This window comes from Adiantum capillus-veneris, chromosome 18 (genome assembly GCF_014529385.1).
Source record: "Adiantum capillus-veneris isolate H3 chromosome 18, ASM1452938v2, whole genome shotgun sequence".
Taxonomy (NCBI): domain Eukaryota; kingdom Viridiplantae; phylum Streptophyta; class Polypodiopsida; order Polypodiales; family Pteridaceae; genus Adiantum; species Adiantum capillus-veneris.
Window position 1 is genome coordinate 85747923 of NC_140948.1, and position 16409 is coordinate 85764331.

The following is a 16409-nucleotide window of genomic DNA, read 5'->3' on the forward strand; positions in this document are numbered from 1 at the left end:
ATTGTGGATAGGTAGCAAAATCCTAAAACTTGGTATAATTTTAAGCATTTATATGAGATGTAACCAAGAGGTTGAGTCCGTTCCCTCTCTACCTTCTCTCATCCTTTGGGATGCAATGAAGAAGAACAGGACAATGCTTACAGAGCGAAACTAATAGGAACAACAAAACGGCCTGCGGCGACGAATGTGCCAGTGTTCAGGAAAGATTTGCCTCAGCTTAACCTTGAGCCAATTGAAAATCAAGAGTAGCTGGTTTGAAACCATGGTAAAGGGAAGAAAAAATGGTAAGATCTACTAGAAAATAGTTTTAAAATGTTGCAATTTTGGAAAATTCCACTAGTGTTTCGGGTTTGCATCTTAGAAAGGATTCCGGAAACCCACCCGTCCTTGAATTTAATTTGTCATTGAAAAAGGAATTTCCCCGAACACTGGAATGCGCTCGCCGCTCTATACGCACCGCCGTACCATGACCCCGCAGCAGCAAGAAGACAGTATAGCCTGCGTCAGCCAAAACGCTGCAGGGCTGTGTGTAAATGCCTCTAGGTCATCGCCCAGTACACACTCCTTGTCCGGACGAGTTGAAATCCGATATACAGACTAGTCTAATTGACTCAGTCGATTTAGAGGCGCAAAGCGTCGTCTTGCCGGTCTCTATTGCGCACACGATAGTTGGGTTCTCTCTCTCTCTCTCTCTCTCTCTCTGTGGCGATGGGTCGCGGCAAGATTGAGATGAAGCGCATCGAGAACAGTAGCAACCGGCAGGTGACATTCTGCAAGCGGCGCGTGGGGCTGTTGAAGAAGGCTCGCGAGCTCTCCATTCTGTGCGATGCGCAAGTGGCCCTCATCGTCTTCTCCAGCTCTGGCAGGCTCTTTCAGTACTCGGGAGACCGGTACGCAGAACATATATGTTTTTACAGCTATCTAGTATTATAATGCTGGCTATGGCGAACCCTAATATATAAGTATTGTGGATGTGCGTTGCAAGGAGCATGCCGGAGATACTTGAAGCATACTGGGATGCTACTCACAACGATTTCCGATCTCTACCTTCTACGTCGAATAATGGCACCAATATTCAAGCTGTGAGTACTCCTCTTCTCCCCCTCGACCTCTCATACTTCTTTGAAATGTTTGTCTTCGTAGACACGATGCTCCAGAGTGCTGCAGGCTGCGGTCACTGTGTGCGAGACATCATTAATGGTTTAGGAGAAGGACAGATCAAACCGAATAATTATTCTGCGAAATGCAAGAATCTCTGTAGATGCTGGCCGTGGGATTGAAAGCAAAAGGACGCTCTGGCGAATGAGGCGCCGCGGACTCGGAGGAAGGCGTTGCAGGTCAAGCTGGCGGCGCCTCGCAGGGCAAGGCAGCCAGGGCCGCATCCCTGAGAACAAATTATGCAGGAGACAGCAATCCAGCGCAAGGTTTTTTACTGTTTAAATCAAGGGTCCGCTGTTCTCATGCAGCGACCGTCTCCCTCGACGCACGTTTCTGCCACGTGTCGAGATCGATCACGTTTCTTCCATACACGCCTTCGAATTTTACACATGCAGAGGATAATTGAATTAGAGCTGTGGTGGAATCTGTGAAGAGTCCAGCGAATAAATCTGAGAAGGAGCCTGGTATGCAAGTATATTTTTAACCGGCAAAATCAGGGCTAGGGTGGCATGGTATAATGCATTTACGATAGGAAACTTGTGCAAGGAAAAAAGGGGATAAAAAATGAAATTTGGCGATGAAACAAAGACACCAGATCAATCGGATCTGGGTGACATCTGCCCATAACTACCGCTTTTGTCTTACTTCACATTTTTCTTTTTCCCGGGGGGTGTGTGTGTGTGTGTGTGTGTGTGTGTGTGTGTGTGCGCGCGTGTGTGTGAAGATTTTTTGGTTTGTAGTTTTTGCCATTATCCCCTTATGATTCCAGGAAACCCAAGCTTGGATAGAGCACGTCTGTCAAAGGCGTGGTGGGTGTTAGGTACTCAAGCTTGGGATGCAAGTATGCATGCATTACGGAGGCGGGCCTCCTACTAGACGTGTCTCAAAATGTCCCCATGCCACTCTCGAGACTCCTCTAGTGTGGGACTATCAACTTCTTATCTCAGTCCACATAGCCCAGCTCAACGCCCATCACCATTCGGGCATGGTTGGCCAGCACGCCATCTATATCCCTACGTAGTCCAAAGCTCCACCCACATCCGAGGATAGCGCCCCCCTATACAACTCAACTACATTGTGTCACAATTTATGGCGCATGAATTGGGACTAGCATGTCTAGGTAGGGGTTCCATGCTCGTCAGCCCTTTTGAATGGAGAATTGCTCTTAAATCTCCTGTCAATCGACATAGTTGGACTCGGCGCCTATCAACAATCTCTCATAGGTGACTAGCATACCGTCCTTGTCCCTAGCCCCATGTAGTCCTAAGCTCCACCCACACAAGGGGCATAGAATCACCCTATAGAAGTCCACCGTAACATGCGATGATGCATGCATGTGTTAGGATTAGCATTACTAGGTAGGGCCTCCTTGCTCGTCGGCCCCCGCGCATATCCTTGGTTCAACAAGTTTGAAGTGCTCAGCAAACCAAAGCGGTTTTAGGTGCAAGTGCTTAAATACAAATATATCCATATTCATTATAGAGTGCTTTGTATTTGAATATATTATATCCATATACATTATTAGAATACAAATATATCCATATTGATTATACAATGCTTTGTATTTGAATTTTTGAATACAGTGAGTGGTTTCATGGACTTTTTTCAAGGGTTGAGTCATTCTTTTTGAAAGATTCAAGTAGACTTCTCCATACTTAAACATTCCTTTGAGTTGAATTCACTTTGGGTCTTCATGACACCATGAGTCCCTGGTCTTTACTTTCAAACTTGGTCCCTTTGTTGAAGTAGAAAAGCCTAGAGAGGGCTAGATTGTGCACAAGGACATTGCCAAGCTCGTTGTTGTCTACGAGTTCTCCTCATTGAGCCTTGATCTAGAAAAAGTAAGTAGAAGCTCTTCGATTGGCATGGAGTATGATCTTCCTAATCATCCCCATCTTGAAGAGTTGATTTCTTTCAAGACTACTCCTAGAGATTGAGTCAATGTATCTCTTTTGCTCTATTTGGTTCTATAAATCTAAGATGGGGTGTAGTTTAGGTGTGAGCTTTGTCCTAGAGTCACTAGAGTATGAGTCAAGGAGAAAAAGGATGGAATTATCCCGCATGTAGTGGTGCAAGGCTATAGAGCTACTTAAAGCTCATTTCATGAATAGACAAATCCATTCCATGTTTTCATTACATATCTCTTGTTTATGGTGAGCTTGTGATGGGTTAGTAAACTATTCAAGATTGTGTTTATGAGTGCAAGTTCATCTATCTTGGAACCTAATTTTCTTGAGTACGTAACAATCTAGCATACACACACTCACTTGTGTGCACGATGTTTGTCTTTCATCCACCCTAGCTAGCACGATCCCATTCCCATCAAGTGGTATCAGAGCTACATGGTGTTCTAGCTAGGATTGTTGTAATACATTTGTGTGTTAGTGAGTAGCATCTCCATTAGATTGATTAGTACTTTCTTAATCACCGTTACGCTCCATTAGCATTTTTTCATAACTAGTTTTATCTCTCACTAATTAAGACCAAATCTAGCTATGCGTGGGCACACCCAAGAGGCCACTACCCTCCATGGCTAGGTATGCTTGATTAGGGAGAGGATTATCCATTTTTGTGTTTGCTTTGGTGTTGATTTTTTAGTGATTTTCATCCTCAATTAATCTCCTTAATCTTGCATTTTCAAAGCATTGATCATTTTACTTTGAAGCTCTCATTACAAGCTCTCCAACGAGCTCTGTAGCATCAAAATTGAAGATTAAGAACACCTTGCTTGCCATTGCTCAATTTTACCAATTATTAGGTGTGTGTAATGTGTGCGTATCCCTGCAAGAGAAGGCTTATCATTACTACTTTCAGAGATCTCCTACAATGTGGCCTCGTGGGCCAAGTGGTTAGCTCACCATAAGTAGTACATTGACCCACAGTTCTTGGGTTCGATACCCTAGCCCATTTTTGGGGGGAGCGTGTGGATCCGAAATTGGTTTTCATTGTAACTTTGGATCGCGGGCGGGTTTGCAAGGGCCTCTTCCCATGGCTTCTCTCGTGTGCTCGTGCGCTTACAGCCAGTTGTCAAAAGTGTCATTAAAAAAAAACACCTTATGCTCTTGTCAGGTCCATAGGTGGTGGTTCCCACGGTGTTAAAATCCTTAGCCGTACGTAAAGGGCCGCTTCAAGTTATTCTAAAAGGCGGATTTGGGTCTGTTAGGACCAGTTCTTGTGAGCTTCACCCTTAAGCCAAGGAGCCCGACCCCTTGTGAGGAGGGAAATCCGACAACCCTGTTGTACCAAGGCTCCCATTGACCTGCAGTAATGCCAAAACCATCAAAGTTCAACTTCCAAAGGTTCTAAAGCTTCATATTTTTATCTCATAGAGAGAACCTTTCATTACTCCAAGCATTGTCTCAAGCCTCGACTTCAACCTCAAGCAAAGCAAAAGGTTATCAAAGAAGACAATTTTTTGCTTGAAGGTGACCACTTACATGAACAGGTATTTCACATTGAAGGGAAATTTTAAAGAACTCATTAAAATTGAAAATCTTGCAGCCAAACACAATTTTTGCAATGTATGTCACTACATCCATCATTAAGGAGGATAATGTCATTGTGCTATTATACGTAGTCTAAACATTGGCCTTGGAGAGTCTCCAAGTCATAGTCACACGAGATGTCTAATTTTGGGCTTCCTGTCCTCACTTTTCCATCTCTACTTGCCATCCCGTCCTCTTTTTCACACTAGAACTCCATTTGATCCCCGTCCCTTGACGCGTCCCTTGTGGCTATGCTCCAAGTGCAAAGACTGCTCCAAGGCCCATGGGGAAATTTCAAAACTCACTTCAAGGGGAGGGAAAATCGGCAACAACATAATCAAAATCCGCACCAGCAGTTCCTTTTCATCAGTAGTTTTTCATTTCACTTGTTGTTTCAATAAAGCTCAAGACAAAGCTAACGCAACATCGACATCATTGGCACCAACAAGGTGCCGCTAGAAGACAAAGACCATGAAGCAGTTTAAGGCAAAGAATTGAAGAAGAAGGTGCTCTTGGATTAGAGTGAAGCAAAGATTTTTCAAGATTTTGTTCTTGGATTAGAGCATTGTTTTTGCTCTTGGATTGGAGTGTTATGTTGTTTGTCTCTTGGGTTGGGGAGTGAAGCAGACATTTTTCAGGATTTTGTTCTTGGATTAGAGCGTTGGTTTTGCTCTTGGATTGGAGTGTTATGTTGTTTTTCTCTTGGATTGGTAATGTATGGTGTTTGTGCTTCAGGATTAGAGTGTTGTCTTTCTTTATCAAGTTGTAACCCAAAGCCCAATGGGAGGAATTTTTGTCATCCTTTATGGATCTATCATTCTTAGTGGATATGTATTGACATCTTGTGTGGATACTATATGTCATCCTTAGTGGATAAAGAATCTTTAATGTATTGTCCTAGTTCAAACCTCAAACGGAGGATTGCTTAAGGTGTGAGATTTTTCCTAGAGTTATTGGAGTTTGAGTGTTTATGAGACAAAGTTAATCCAGCTCGGAGCCTAATTCGCTTGAGTAACAATCTAGCCTACACCTCACTTTTGTATACGATGCTTGTCTTTCATCCACCCTAGCTAGCACGATCCCATTCCCCTCATGTAGAGGGCTTGCGCATTTGATCCATTAGTCTCTTTGTATTCTTGAAAGATGTGGCTATAAAAGTGGCCAAGCGCAATGATCAAAGTTGAATTAGTCCACCCTTGTATGGATAATATTTGTATGTAATTTAAATCATTCGCAATCTCTAGCTTTGGAACATCCCATATGAGCCCACTGATAAGCCAACCCCATGGCATCACAAGAAAGAACTTTAAACTTGGATTGTAAGGGTTAACGTGAAATTTTGTGAAATTTTGAGACACTTGGCACATTCAAGATAGAAATTCATGGCATCCTCTAGCTTTTGAAATCATATGTTGTATGCATATTCCTCAATACATACCACATTAGTGTTTGTAACGATGATAAACTTGTATATAGTACTCCACTTGGATCATAAAGTAATTTTGAAAAATACCATACAGAAAATAGTATCAAACATTACTATCCATCGAAAGAATATTCACCCATAGATCCGTCCTTGAAAAGAATTCATAGTTCATTTCAATCCATTTTTCATCTAACATTTGCATAAACTCAACATCGTCGTCCTCTTGATATCTTGAGTCATGTTTATATTTATGTAAACCCTTTGTACTAGCTGTAGATCATGGTACAAAGAATCGTCATCACATGTAACATGATTACTGACAATATATACCTTAAACTAATACTGAATAGTCTCGCATTCTTTCAAGTACTATTTCGCCTCTCCTACTTAGAATTTTGTATGTATTTGATATATAGCATCCACTTCCTCTTTTAAAATCACCACAACCCTTCTACTCATGTCTATCCATAAGAGGTTGCAAAATTGTTGCACCTTCTGTGAATAAGCATCGTATCTTTGGAAATTACGTCATCTTCCAAGAAAGAGGGATGACTAAAATAAGAACCACATACAAGAGAATCAACATTATACATGTGTAATTTTAATGTTTGCATAAAGATTTCATTTTTACCTTTCTTTAATTCATCACCATATGGATCCTCCCAATCTGCAGTAGATGGTGCTCATACATTTGTTTGCAGCTATCTTGTGATACGGTATCATCATCTCCTTTATGCCTCGAATATTTTCTATGTCTGGAGCCCATTAGGTCTCCCCAATCTTGAAAAAATAAAAATCCTTTCAAAACATCTAAAGTGCATTAGTGAAGGGTAAGTTTAGAAATTAAAAGACTTATATATAGAAGTGGAAAGTCAAAAGACTTTTTGTGTCCATATAAATATAAATAGAGATAGTCGAGTGCAGCTTGATACATTTGTGTTTTTCTTTGCTTGTTTTTCCTTTAAAGTTTTCTTCTCTTTAGAGTTTACTTAGACGAGACTTGCACTATGTAAGTAGTGAATATATATTTTGTGGAGCCCATTATAGTAGTCACTTCATGGGAAGTAGCTTTGTTTGCATCTCCACACGGATTGGAAACAATACCCATATCACATGTCTCCTTTGAACAAGGTCCATCATCGTAAATTTTATACTCTGATGTCAATTCAATCTATAAAGCATCTGTAGATACATCTTCATATTCATTGTGTATTTTTGAGGTCACCAGGAAACTTGACCAACTTGAAATTGATAACCATAAAAATTGTTGTAGCAGTGGACTCAAAACTCCTGCAAGATACAAAGACATACATCGATACATTAAATTGATCACCAAAGCATTTGAATTGTCATCTACATATGCAAAGCTTTGAAAGAACTAATGAACGATAAAGAAGAAGATGATGATGCTAAAACACAACAAGATCAAAATGCTTTACCCTGCTCACGAGCAACATGAGGAGCAATAGAAAACATAGCAAAAAGGGAGAAAGACACGAGATCAAATTTACGCATGTAAGGAATATGGAATACATAGTTTTGCATACAAAATTGTGAGTATGTACTCATTGTTAGCTTGTAATAGGTTGACATATTTTAGAAGGCACTCATCTACACTAGCTTCTAGCCTTGCTCAAACCTATTTGCAAACATTTGCATAGCTTGGTACTTGTATCAGTTTTACATTCGGTAAATCGTGTAGATTATCTGTCTCTTTAGAAGCAATGTGCTTGATTTCAAAATCCATCTAATTTGAGCTTTCTTCCTTAATAGATTCTTCAAACAAACCATCCCAACTAGCATCATATTTCCTTCCAATCTTTTGCCTTCTTTTGTAGAAATTTGGAATCACTAGTTGTAAAAAGCTCCAAAAGTCATTGAAAACTCCAACTTTTGATCTGTTTCTCCGAAGGCAAATATCATGCTTCCATTGGATTCCAAAGAGGGGTAAAACTCTAAGATGTCTTTAGGACGTTTGGTCATAACTCTCCAGGATCTCTCTTCCTCCTCTTTCTATGTCTAGAGTGCTTGCCATCTTAAAATTGCGATTGCTAGTGATGCAAACTTGGGAGTCTTTGTTTTTTGCATGTCATCTCTAAAAGTTGCTGAAAAGAAATTAAAGTTATGCATGAAGGTCTCTTCTAGTGGTTTATAATGTTTTTTGGATTTATTTACAAAACCAATGTCCAAAAATACCAAAAATAGGCTAAAACTCCTAAAAGTTTCAACCATCCATATTGTAGCCACAATAGGGAGTGGCTAAACTAACACCTTTGACCCTAGGGGTAAAAGCATGTATTGGTGGTACCATTTTTTGCACCTTTTGGTGGTACCCTTAAAAAAAAGTGGGGATCAACAAATTTTTTTGCAAAAAACTCAAAACTTGTCGGAGTTTATACTTTTAGATTCTACATAAAAAAATCTATCCATTGATATATAACATGTTAGTTTATTTTACATGTAACACATGAAGATGGAGCTTGTAAAGTGCTACCAAAAGTGTGTCCAAGACACCCCTTTTTGGTACCACCAATACATGCTTTGGCTCCTCGAATAATAAAGCAAGAAGATCATGCTTTGAATGTGTTTTTACACCGTGCTCACATAGCGGCATGACACCATGTTCATCGTAGTATGAAGAGGTCGATTCCTAGTTTCCAAGTGAGTAAATGTTTATCTATACTGTTTATAAAAAAATAAAGAGATTTAGTTTTTCATTTCTTTTCTTGTGTCCCTTGATTTTGTGTTTTTGTGCATATTTTACCTCTCTTCTAATTTTTAACTTGATTAATTTTTCATTCGTTTTCTTGTTTCTCTTCATTTTGTATTTTTGTGAGTAGTTTACTTCACTTATAATTTGTAACTTCAAACTTTTTTGACCTTTTAACACTTGTTTAGTACTTGGACATTGAAATGTCCTTAAACTTGTAAAAAATCATACGTCATTTCTATGCTCAAAACAATGTCAAATGGATTTTTGTGGGAAAGCTACTTGCGAGGAAAACTTAAAAATACAAGAATAAGTCAATTTTTTGTATAAATTTTTTTTAGAACAATTTGAATGGACACATCAGTGTGTTCTGTTTTTTACATGTTTTTATTTTATCTATTCATATTGAATAATTTTTTTCTTAGATCAAATGAATTTTGTTTGTCACAATACTTTATGTGCCACTTTATATACTTACAAAAACCACATATTCATGTAACTCAGAGGCAATTGTTTTTTATATAGGATTTGTGCAACACATACTAGAATCCACAAACGCTTTTTTAGACATGGTAGTAAAGAACCTTTTTTTTTTGTTAAATAGTGATTCTCAAAACAACTTGGTAGTGTTTTTCTTATGTAGTATACCGATGGGGCAAGTCACACATTGTGTAAATTGGTAGAAAGCCATTACGATTTTGCCTTGGTATTTTTTACAAAATGATCCAAAAAGGACATTGTAATGTTTGGTTGTGGTGCCAAACTAGTGTTATGTTCTACGAGAACAACACAATGTCTCTTCTACTGCTCCAAACCATTTTGGAGTTGACTTGGAGGATACATCACTTTTCTTCATGTAGAGATGCATTGCAAACATAAGTGACCAACTTGAATCACCTGCATCGTACCCAACCTACGCGTTCTCATCACAAGGTCTTGCTCATAGAAATGCTTATGTAGAAAGTGATCAGGTGCTAGTTAATCCTATACACTTGAAACTACCAGTTGTGCAACCAAATTGGCCCTCACTAATAATACTAAGCATAAAAGCACATGCAAACTCACCATTAGAAGAGGATCACAAATAAATGATCACCAATTGACAAAGGGAATAAGATTATGTGTACTTGTAGTAACAAGGCAAAATAACACAAGAAAACTTACCCTTGGAAGTGTTGGGTTTCAAGCCCTTTACCTGTGGGAACACTCTCTTGGAGCATGCAGATGCACTCCACTTCTTTTAAAAGTATACATGGCAAGGTTTTCACAAAATTAATAAGAGGCGTTCTATTTTTACATTGTGTCGACTCTCTCTCTCTCTCTCTCTCTCTCTCTTTCTCATTCCTTCTTCTTTTGTACACTCTTGCACGCCATGGATCCTCATTGCCATCACCAACCATAGCCTTGTTCCCAACAAGTGGTATCAGAGCCCATGAGAGGGCCCTAGGCGCTAGGTAGGGAAGCATTCTAAGATGATGTTGTAGGCAATGAAAAAGGTGCATCTCTAGGTCAAGCTGGTGGCGCAAGCACAATCCACAGAGGGTGTTCTCAAAACGCTACGTCTCCAAGGTGGAAATAACTTCTAGGCCTAGGCAAAGACTGAGCATCTCAAAACGCTACCGCTCTAGTTTGGAGAGGTAGCTCATGCAATTTTGAACTGTGTTTTAAAACACTACTGGTCCAAGGTTGCGGGTGGAAGCTCTTTGACAATCTTATCAAAACGTGGTCTACAGCTATTGATGGTGCTTCTCAAAACACTGGCATCCATGGTGTTTCTCTTCTCCTCCGCAGGGTGATTACGTGGCTCCATCAGCTAGGCATCTCAAAAATCTTTTCCACAACATCATGAGCAGTAAAGTCTCCAAGACGTAATCGATTGCTCAAGGAAACCATAGTAAATTTAAATTATTCAAGCAAGTGGTTGTTCATACCACATTCCTTCACTCGCAAATAGCCTTCACATATACTGGCCCCTAAAAGAATTTTGCAAATGGCAGCTGAACACACTTTATGAAACAATTTATGAAACAATTGTTGTGTATGTAAGCAGATCACCATGGAAAGTATGAAGTTGAAGATTCAAATACGGCATCGAAATTCAACAATTTTGACAAATGAAGTCAATTTACATCATCAATTTCAGGAATTTTGGCTTCCAAGCCTCCAAAGGCTTTCAAAATTTGAACATGTTTCTGACCTAGATCTTCTCAATTGCAACTACCGATCTTTGCACATTTCAAAACTGTTTTTACTAGTCTAGTGTTATATTTTTGTTGAAAATTTGTCTACTATCAACAATATCATATATTTTTTGTCAATTTACCCTATTAATTGTGAGTTACAACCATGTCTCACACATTTGTACGGGTTATAGACATTGCCACACATAAGTGGTGAGACCTCCCAAAACATATGTTCTCAGCCTCTTGACCCACTTCTCATGAGGTTATTGGGTACACTATAAACCCAAGGTTCGGAAGTAAACCAAAAAACTCCATTGGTTGGTAGCTTAATAGTAGCACCAAGTTATGGGTACACCAAAATGCTTGGTTGTGAGAGAATATAAAACTCGCGGTTGACGAGCACACCAAAAACTCGAGGTATCATGAGAGTGGTGTATCTAGTTCAGGCTTAAGGGAGGTTATTTTTGGGTTTCAAGCCCTCTACCCGTGGGAGAACTCTCTTGGAGCATGTAGAGCATGAAAATGCACTCCACTTCTTTTAGAAGTATGCATGGCAAGTTTTTCACATTATATATGTAAGGATTTCACAAAATTAATAGAGGCGTTGTTCTATTTTTACATGATGTCAACTCTCTCTCTCTCTCTCTCTCTCTCTCTCTCTCTTTCTCTCTCTCTCTCGCTCGTTCCTTCTTCTTCTACACACTCTTGCATGCCATGGATCCTCATCGCCATCACCCACCACAGCCTTGTTCTCAACAAGAAGATGAGCACAAATAAAAGGTTACCAATTGATGAAGGACATGAAATTTATATGCCAATTATAGATGAGGGCAAGATCCTCATACTCTCTAGGCTATGGTATAATCTCTCTAGTTCGTTCTATTTGGGAAAACTCTATGCATAGCTAAATACATGTTGAAAATTTGGAAGAGGCTTAAGGTGCTACGACAATGGAAAATTCATGGTGGCATGATTTGTTATCAAGCTGGATCGCTCATGCAAATTCTCATGTTTCTCCACTTCATACCTCTGAAGCCATTTTTATCTTGTATCAAAGTTGATGATTGAAAACCCCATAAGCTTGTGTTGCAAGCTCTCATCCATCTTCCTCTCTACTCGTTGGCCTTGAGTTTGTTTCTCAACACAATGTTGATTAGCAATGTGTGACACCACAATCCAGGCATGCTAGGATTTGATGACCCTATGAGCTATGTAATTAAGACCATTGACTTTTTCACGAGCCACCCCCCAACCCATAGTCACATGGGGACGGGGACGGGTCTCGGGGACGTGGAGGGTCCTGGGGATGGGGATGTGGCAAAACAGGGGATGGGGGACGCGATGGGGGACGTGCTTTAAAAAACACTAGTTCTTTGCAAATTTAATTTGAGACAACAGTTAACACTAAGAGCACAAGATTGCAAAGAAAAAGTGTGTTTTGCACTCATATTACATAATACCAAAATATAACAAAGGGCGTGCGGCGTGCACGACACAATACACCATTGGTGTGGTGATCAAGCATCAATCATCTTGGCCAAAGGGCAAAACATAATGATGTACATAGATATTAGAGAAATCTTGAAGAGAAGGAAAGAGGGGTAGGATTTAAGGCTCAAGCCTTCGACTTGGAGAGGAGGGGAGATGGGAGAGGGAGAGAGAGAGAGAGAGGAGAAAGAGACTCGAGAGTCAAGAGACTTGTCACTCAAGGGCAGATCCTCGAAGAGTCGGAGGGCAACTTCAAACTTGGCTCTTGGCACTTGAGTCTTGCAAGGCTTGGGCAATGGGAACTTCAAGGAAGTGACCTTGAGGCTTGGGTGCTCTTAAGTAGAAAGCAACCCGCCCCCTGTCCGCGTCCCATCCGGCGGTGTCATCGTGGACCCGTGTCCCGGGAACCGTCCCGCCACCCGTCCCCTGTGAGGGACGTCCCCATGTCCCAAAAAGGAGTCCCCGTCTCTGTTCCGGCGTCCCCCGTTCCGGTGTCCCCCGCCCCGTCCCCGCATAAATGGGCCGCGTCCCCCCGTCCCCTGTTTCTATGCCCCAACCATACCTTTTTTATGCTTGTCTCTTTGAAAAATAAAATCCTTGAGAGTTTTCATGAAATACTCCATGAAGATGTTCGTCTAATGCATATACCTGAAAGCCTTGGATATACAACTTGTTGCTGATATATGCCCTATCTCTTATCTTCCCCCTCGGGATGCCTCTCTCAGGCGTCTCATGCCCTTATGGTGCCCTTCCTACCCCCTTCCCCATTATCAAGAGTAGTAGTGTGGCTTGGAATGTGTCGGTCCTCTCAATGTGAGAGTTCAAAGCAAAATTAAATGAAGTGTAGAGCCTTTGAAGCTAACGATACTCTTGAAAAGAAAAAAACTTCAGCCATTAAAGCCCCACTCTAGAAAATAACCAAGAACAATGCAAAACTCTTGCGAGTGTAATGTTGGTGTAGCCTTCCTCCTAGTTGCACGAATAAAGTGCTATTTTTCCCTATTAGAAATTCTAAATTTTCACTTCAATTTCTTATCAAGACCGTTGATCCATGGAAGTTTAATCACTTCAATAGATAATTCCAAATGTCTTTTTGAAGAGAGAAAACTCTAATTGGCTGCCTCACATTGTTGAGCACCGGATAGATGTTAGGCTAAGGGTCTAGTCTGAAGCCATAGCTTGGGGGTTTCCTATAAAAGGGGCAAGAGGCTAGGAGGAGAGAGGTTTTAGAGCCCAAGAACCCACACTGGTATCAAAACAATTTTGGAATCAAAGAATATGGACTTTTTGGAAGGTTTGCATGTGTTTGAGCCATGGAGGCGTGGAGAAGAAGACAAAAGACTCTTGATTGAGCAAAGGGGCGGGCATGACTGCTTCCAAGGGAAGGGAAAGAAGCTCAAAGTTGATTGGCACTAAAAAATTCACTCTCGTTGTGTACACATGGCCCCGGGAAGTATCCTTTGACAATGCATTGATCCCTTTTGTGCAATCCATAGGTCTCTCTCTCTCTCTCTCTCTCTCTCTCTCTCTCTCTCTCTCTCATTGAAGCCATTGAATGGTACTCAAGGAGCCCAAATCAAGTTAGGGAGTGTGCCCACCCCGGCACACTCTCTATAGCTCATGAGATGAAGAGATTTCTCGGTAGTAATCTTGTGAGCTGAGAGTTTCTATCTTCTATATTGGATAACGGATCTTTATGGCGGTGAGCTTGACACTTTTAAATGCTATAGGTTGACCGTCTCAATAGAGAATAACATCCATGACATAATCACTCGCATCAGTTTTCAGCACAAAGGGTTTGTCTGGATCCAACATCATTGCACATGTAACAAGTTGTTTCAATGCTTGAAAGCATTGATTGAGCTCATCAAAGCACGTATGATGGTGCAAGAAAAGTTGTTCAATGCTGGAAGGTGTGCTATGTTGTGCAAGAGTTGTCAATAATTGCAGGATAGAGGGATAAAGACGGTGTGAGAGATCCACGTAGACAGGTGGCAACAAAAATGTATGCCCAATGCAGGTTTTTAGGCTAGGAGGGCTCTCGGGAGGGCCAAATGAGTTGGCAGGTCCAAGTGTCCAAAGTGATGTGCTAGTGCCCAGGAATGTAGTGTTCGAGATGCTGAGGGATATGGTCGAGAGGGCTCATCAAACATGCCACAGTGGGCAAGATACGGCTGTCTAAAGGTGGAAGGTATTGAAAATCTTTGACACGTGGGGTAGATGGGGATAGATGGCCATCGCTTGCTTTAGTAGTTAAACGTGAATCACTTGAGTTTCCTGCCATGTCGATCCTTTCAAATTGAGAATCGGATCCTAGTTGAGCAAGTGGCAGTTGAAGATTTGACGAGGGTCGATTTTGAGTTGGTTTAAATGATTTGGCCATCAGATGCTTTTTGGATCTTGATGAGGTTTTCAGACGTAGTGATTGATTGAGGAGCTAGCAAGAGGTGGTTGCTTGTCAATTGGATGCCAGGACAGAAAGTTACGGCCTATTGAAGTTGGACGACATTTACATGCAATGATTCCCAAAGATTTTTTTCCCGTTTTGGGGCTCAAGAATATCAAAGTATGGCGGGATCGGGGGCTAAGTTGTAGCCGGGGATCATGGCTACAAGTGTGACTTGACGACTTGGCAACTGGACCATTGAGAATTAAGTAACAACGGTGTGAAGGAGGGCCAAAAAATGGACTTTTTAATGTGTTTGTGGGTTTTTTTTAAGATTGGAGAGGGTGTTGTTCTCCATTGCTGCCATGTGGCATGCTATTATCTCGCATGCAAAGTTTGAAGCCGGGTAAGCGGGATATATCACCAAAAGACAGCGCCCTCGTGCTGCGGGTGGAGGTTCCAACAATTGGTGGTGCAAATAGGCGTCCGATGGCAACGGTGGCAGTGGATTGGCATGAGATGCAGATGATGACATAATAGCTTGATAACGGGCGGGGCCCGTGTCTATACAAACTCAAAACTTTTAATTGAAGGGAGGGGGGTCCCATTGGGTTGTCAGTGCTCCGTGACAACCAAAAAAGGCCCCTTGAGAGTTGAGGTGCTTCACATGCAGTTGGACTTGGAAGTGGTTGACCGAGCAAGTAAAGGCATGCAAGATATTCTAAATAGGGTGTGCACATATGTGTACAATGTTAAAAAATACCAAAGTGAGTTGCTCAAAAGCTGTACGGCAAAATGAACCCCCATTTTTTTGTATTTGTGTATATGTAGCTCCATATAAAGGTTTTTTTTTATTTTATTGCCAAGTGCTTTTTTGTGTAGGGGCTTGTTGAATCCATCGCTTGGAAAGCCAAGGTTGAGGAGCCTTTGGGAAGGTGGAGAAGAGAAGCGTAGGAGGTGTGTGCCTTGCCACGACATGTAGGTGCTTCGTAAACAGGTTTTGGTAGAATGAAGAGCTCGCCATTGTCCCCAATTTTTTTGTGATGATTCTCGACTCTTCTTTCTTTTCTGTCGTGCTTTGTTCTGTGTTGTAGCTTGCCGATGTAGGTGTGGTGGGGTGTGGGGTGCAACCCCGAGCCAAGGTCCGTGTGGGTAGAGAGAGAGAGAGAGAGAGAGAGAGAGAGAGAGAGAGAGAGAGAGAGAGAGAGAGAGAGAGAGAGAGGGTTGGTGTGTCTTAGCGGTGTAAATTTTTTTTGCGTGGGTGCGGCATGTGCTTGAGATTTGAGAGAAGCGTGTGTGTGAGTTGGTACTCCGAGACGGGTATGTGTGAGTGAGATTGTGCAGATTTTGAAACTAAATCCTAGTGGATTTGGGTGCTCTGTGTATCCTAGACTATAGAGAGGCACTTGTGTGTGTTCTGGGTGTGTGTCCTCTTTCCCCTTGTTAGGAAATATGACGTAGCTAAGTAGATAATTGAGTAGATTACTTAATGGAGAGAGATAATTTACACACAAAAGAGATTATAGAGCAGAGAGAGAGAGAGAGAGAGAGAGAGAGAGAGAGAGAGTACACA

The 16409-nt window shown here is 41.2% G+C and overlaps 1 protein-coding gene across 2 annotated transcripts in view; it reads left to right on the forward strand.

Annotated features, from left to right (window-relative positions):
* Positions 1-687: 687 nt before the first annotated feature.
* The window catches only part of LOC147435970 (truncated transcription factor CAULIFLOWER A-like), a 40660-nt gene continuing 24938 nt past the window's right edge, over positions 688-16409 (forward strand). For both annotated transcript variants that reach the window (XR_015185052.1, XM_086488075.1), the window contains exons 1-2: positions 688-890; positions 986-1082. Coding sequence is in view for 1 of the 2 variants with exons in the window: in XM_086488075.1 (XP_086344201.1) it covers positions 709-890; positions 986-1082 (279 nt within the window). In the remaining variant the exon portion in view is untranslated. The remainder of the gene's footprint in view (positions 891-985; positions 1083-16409) is intronic.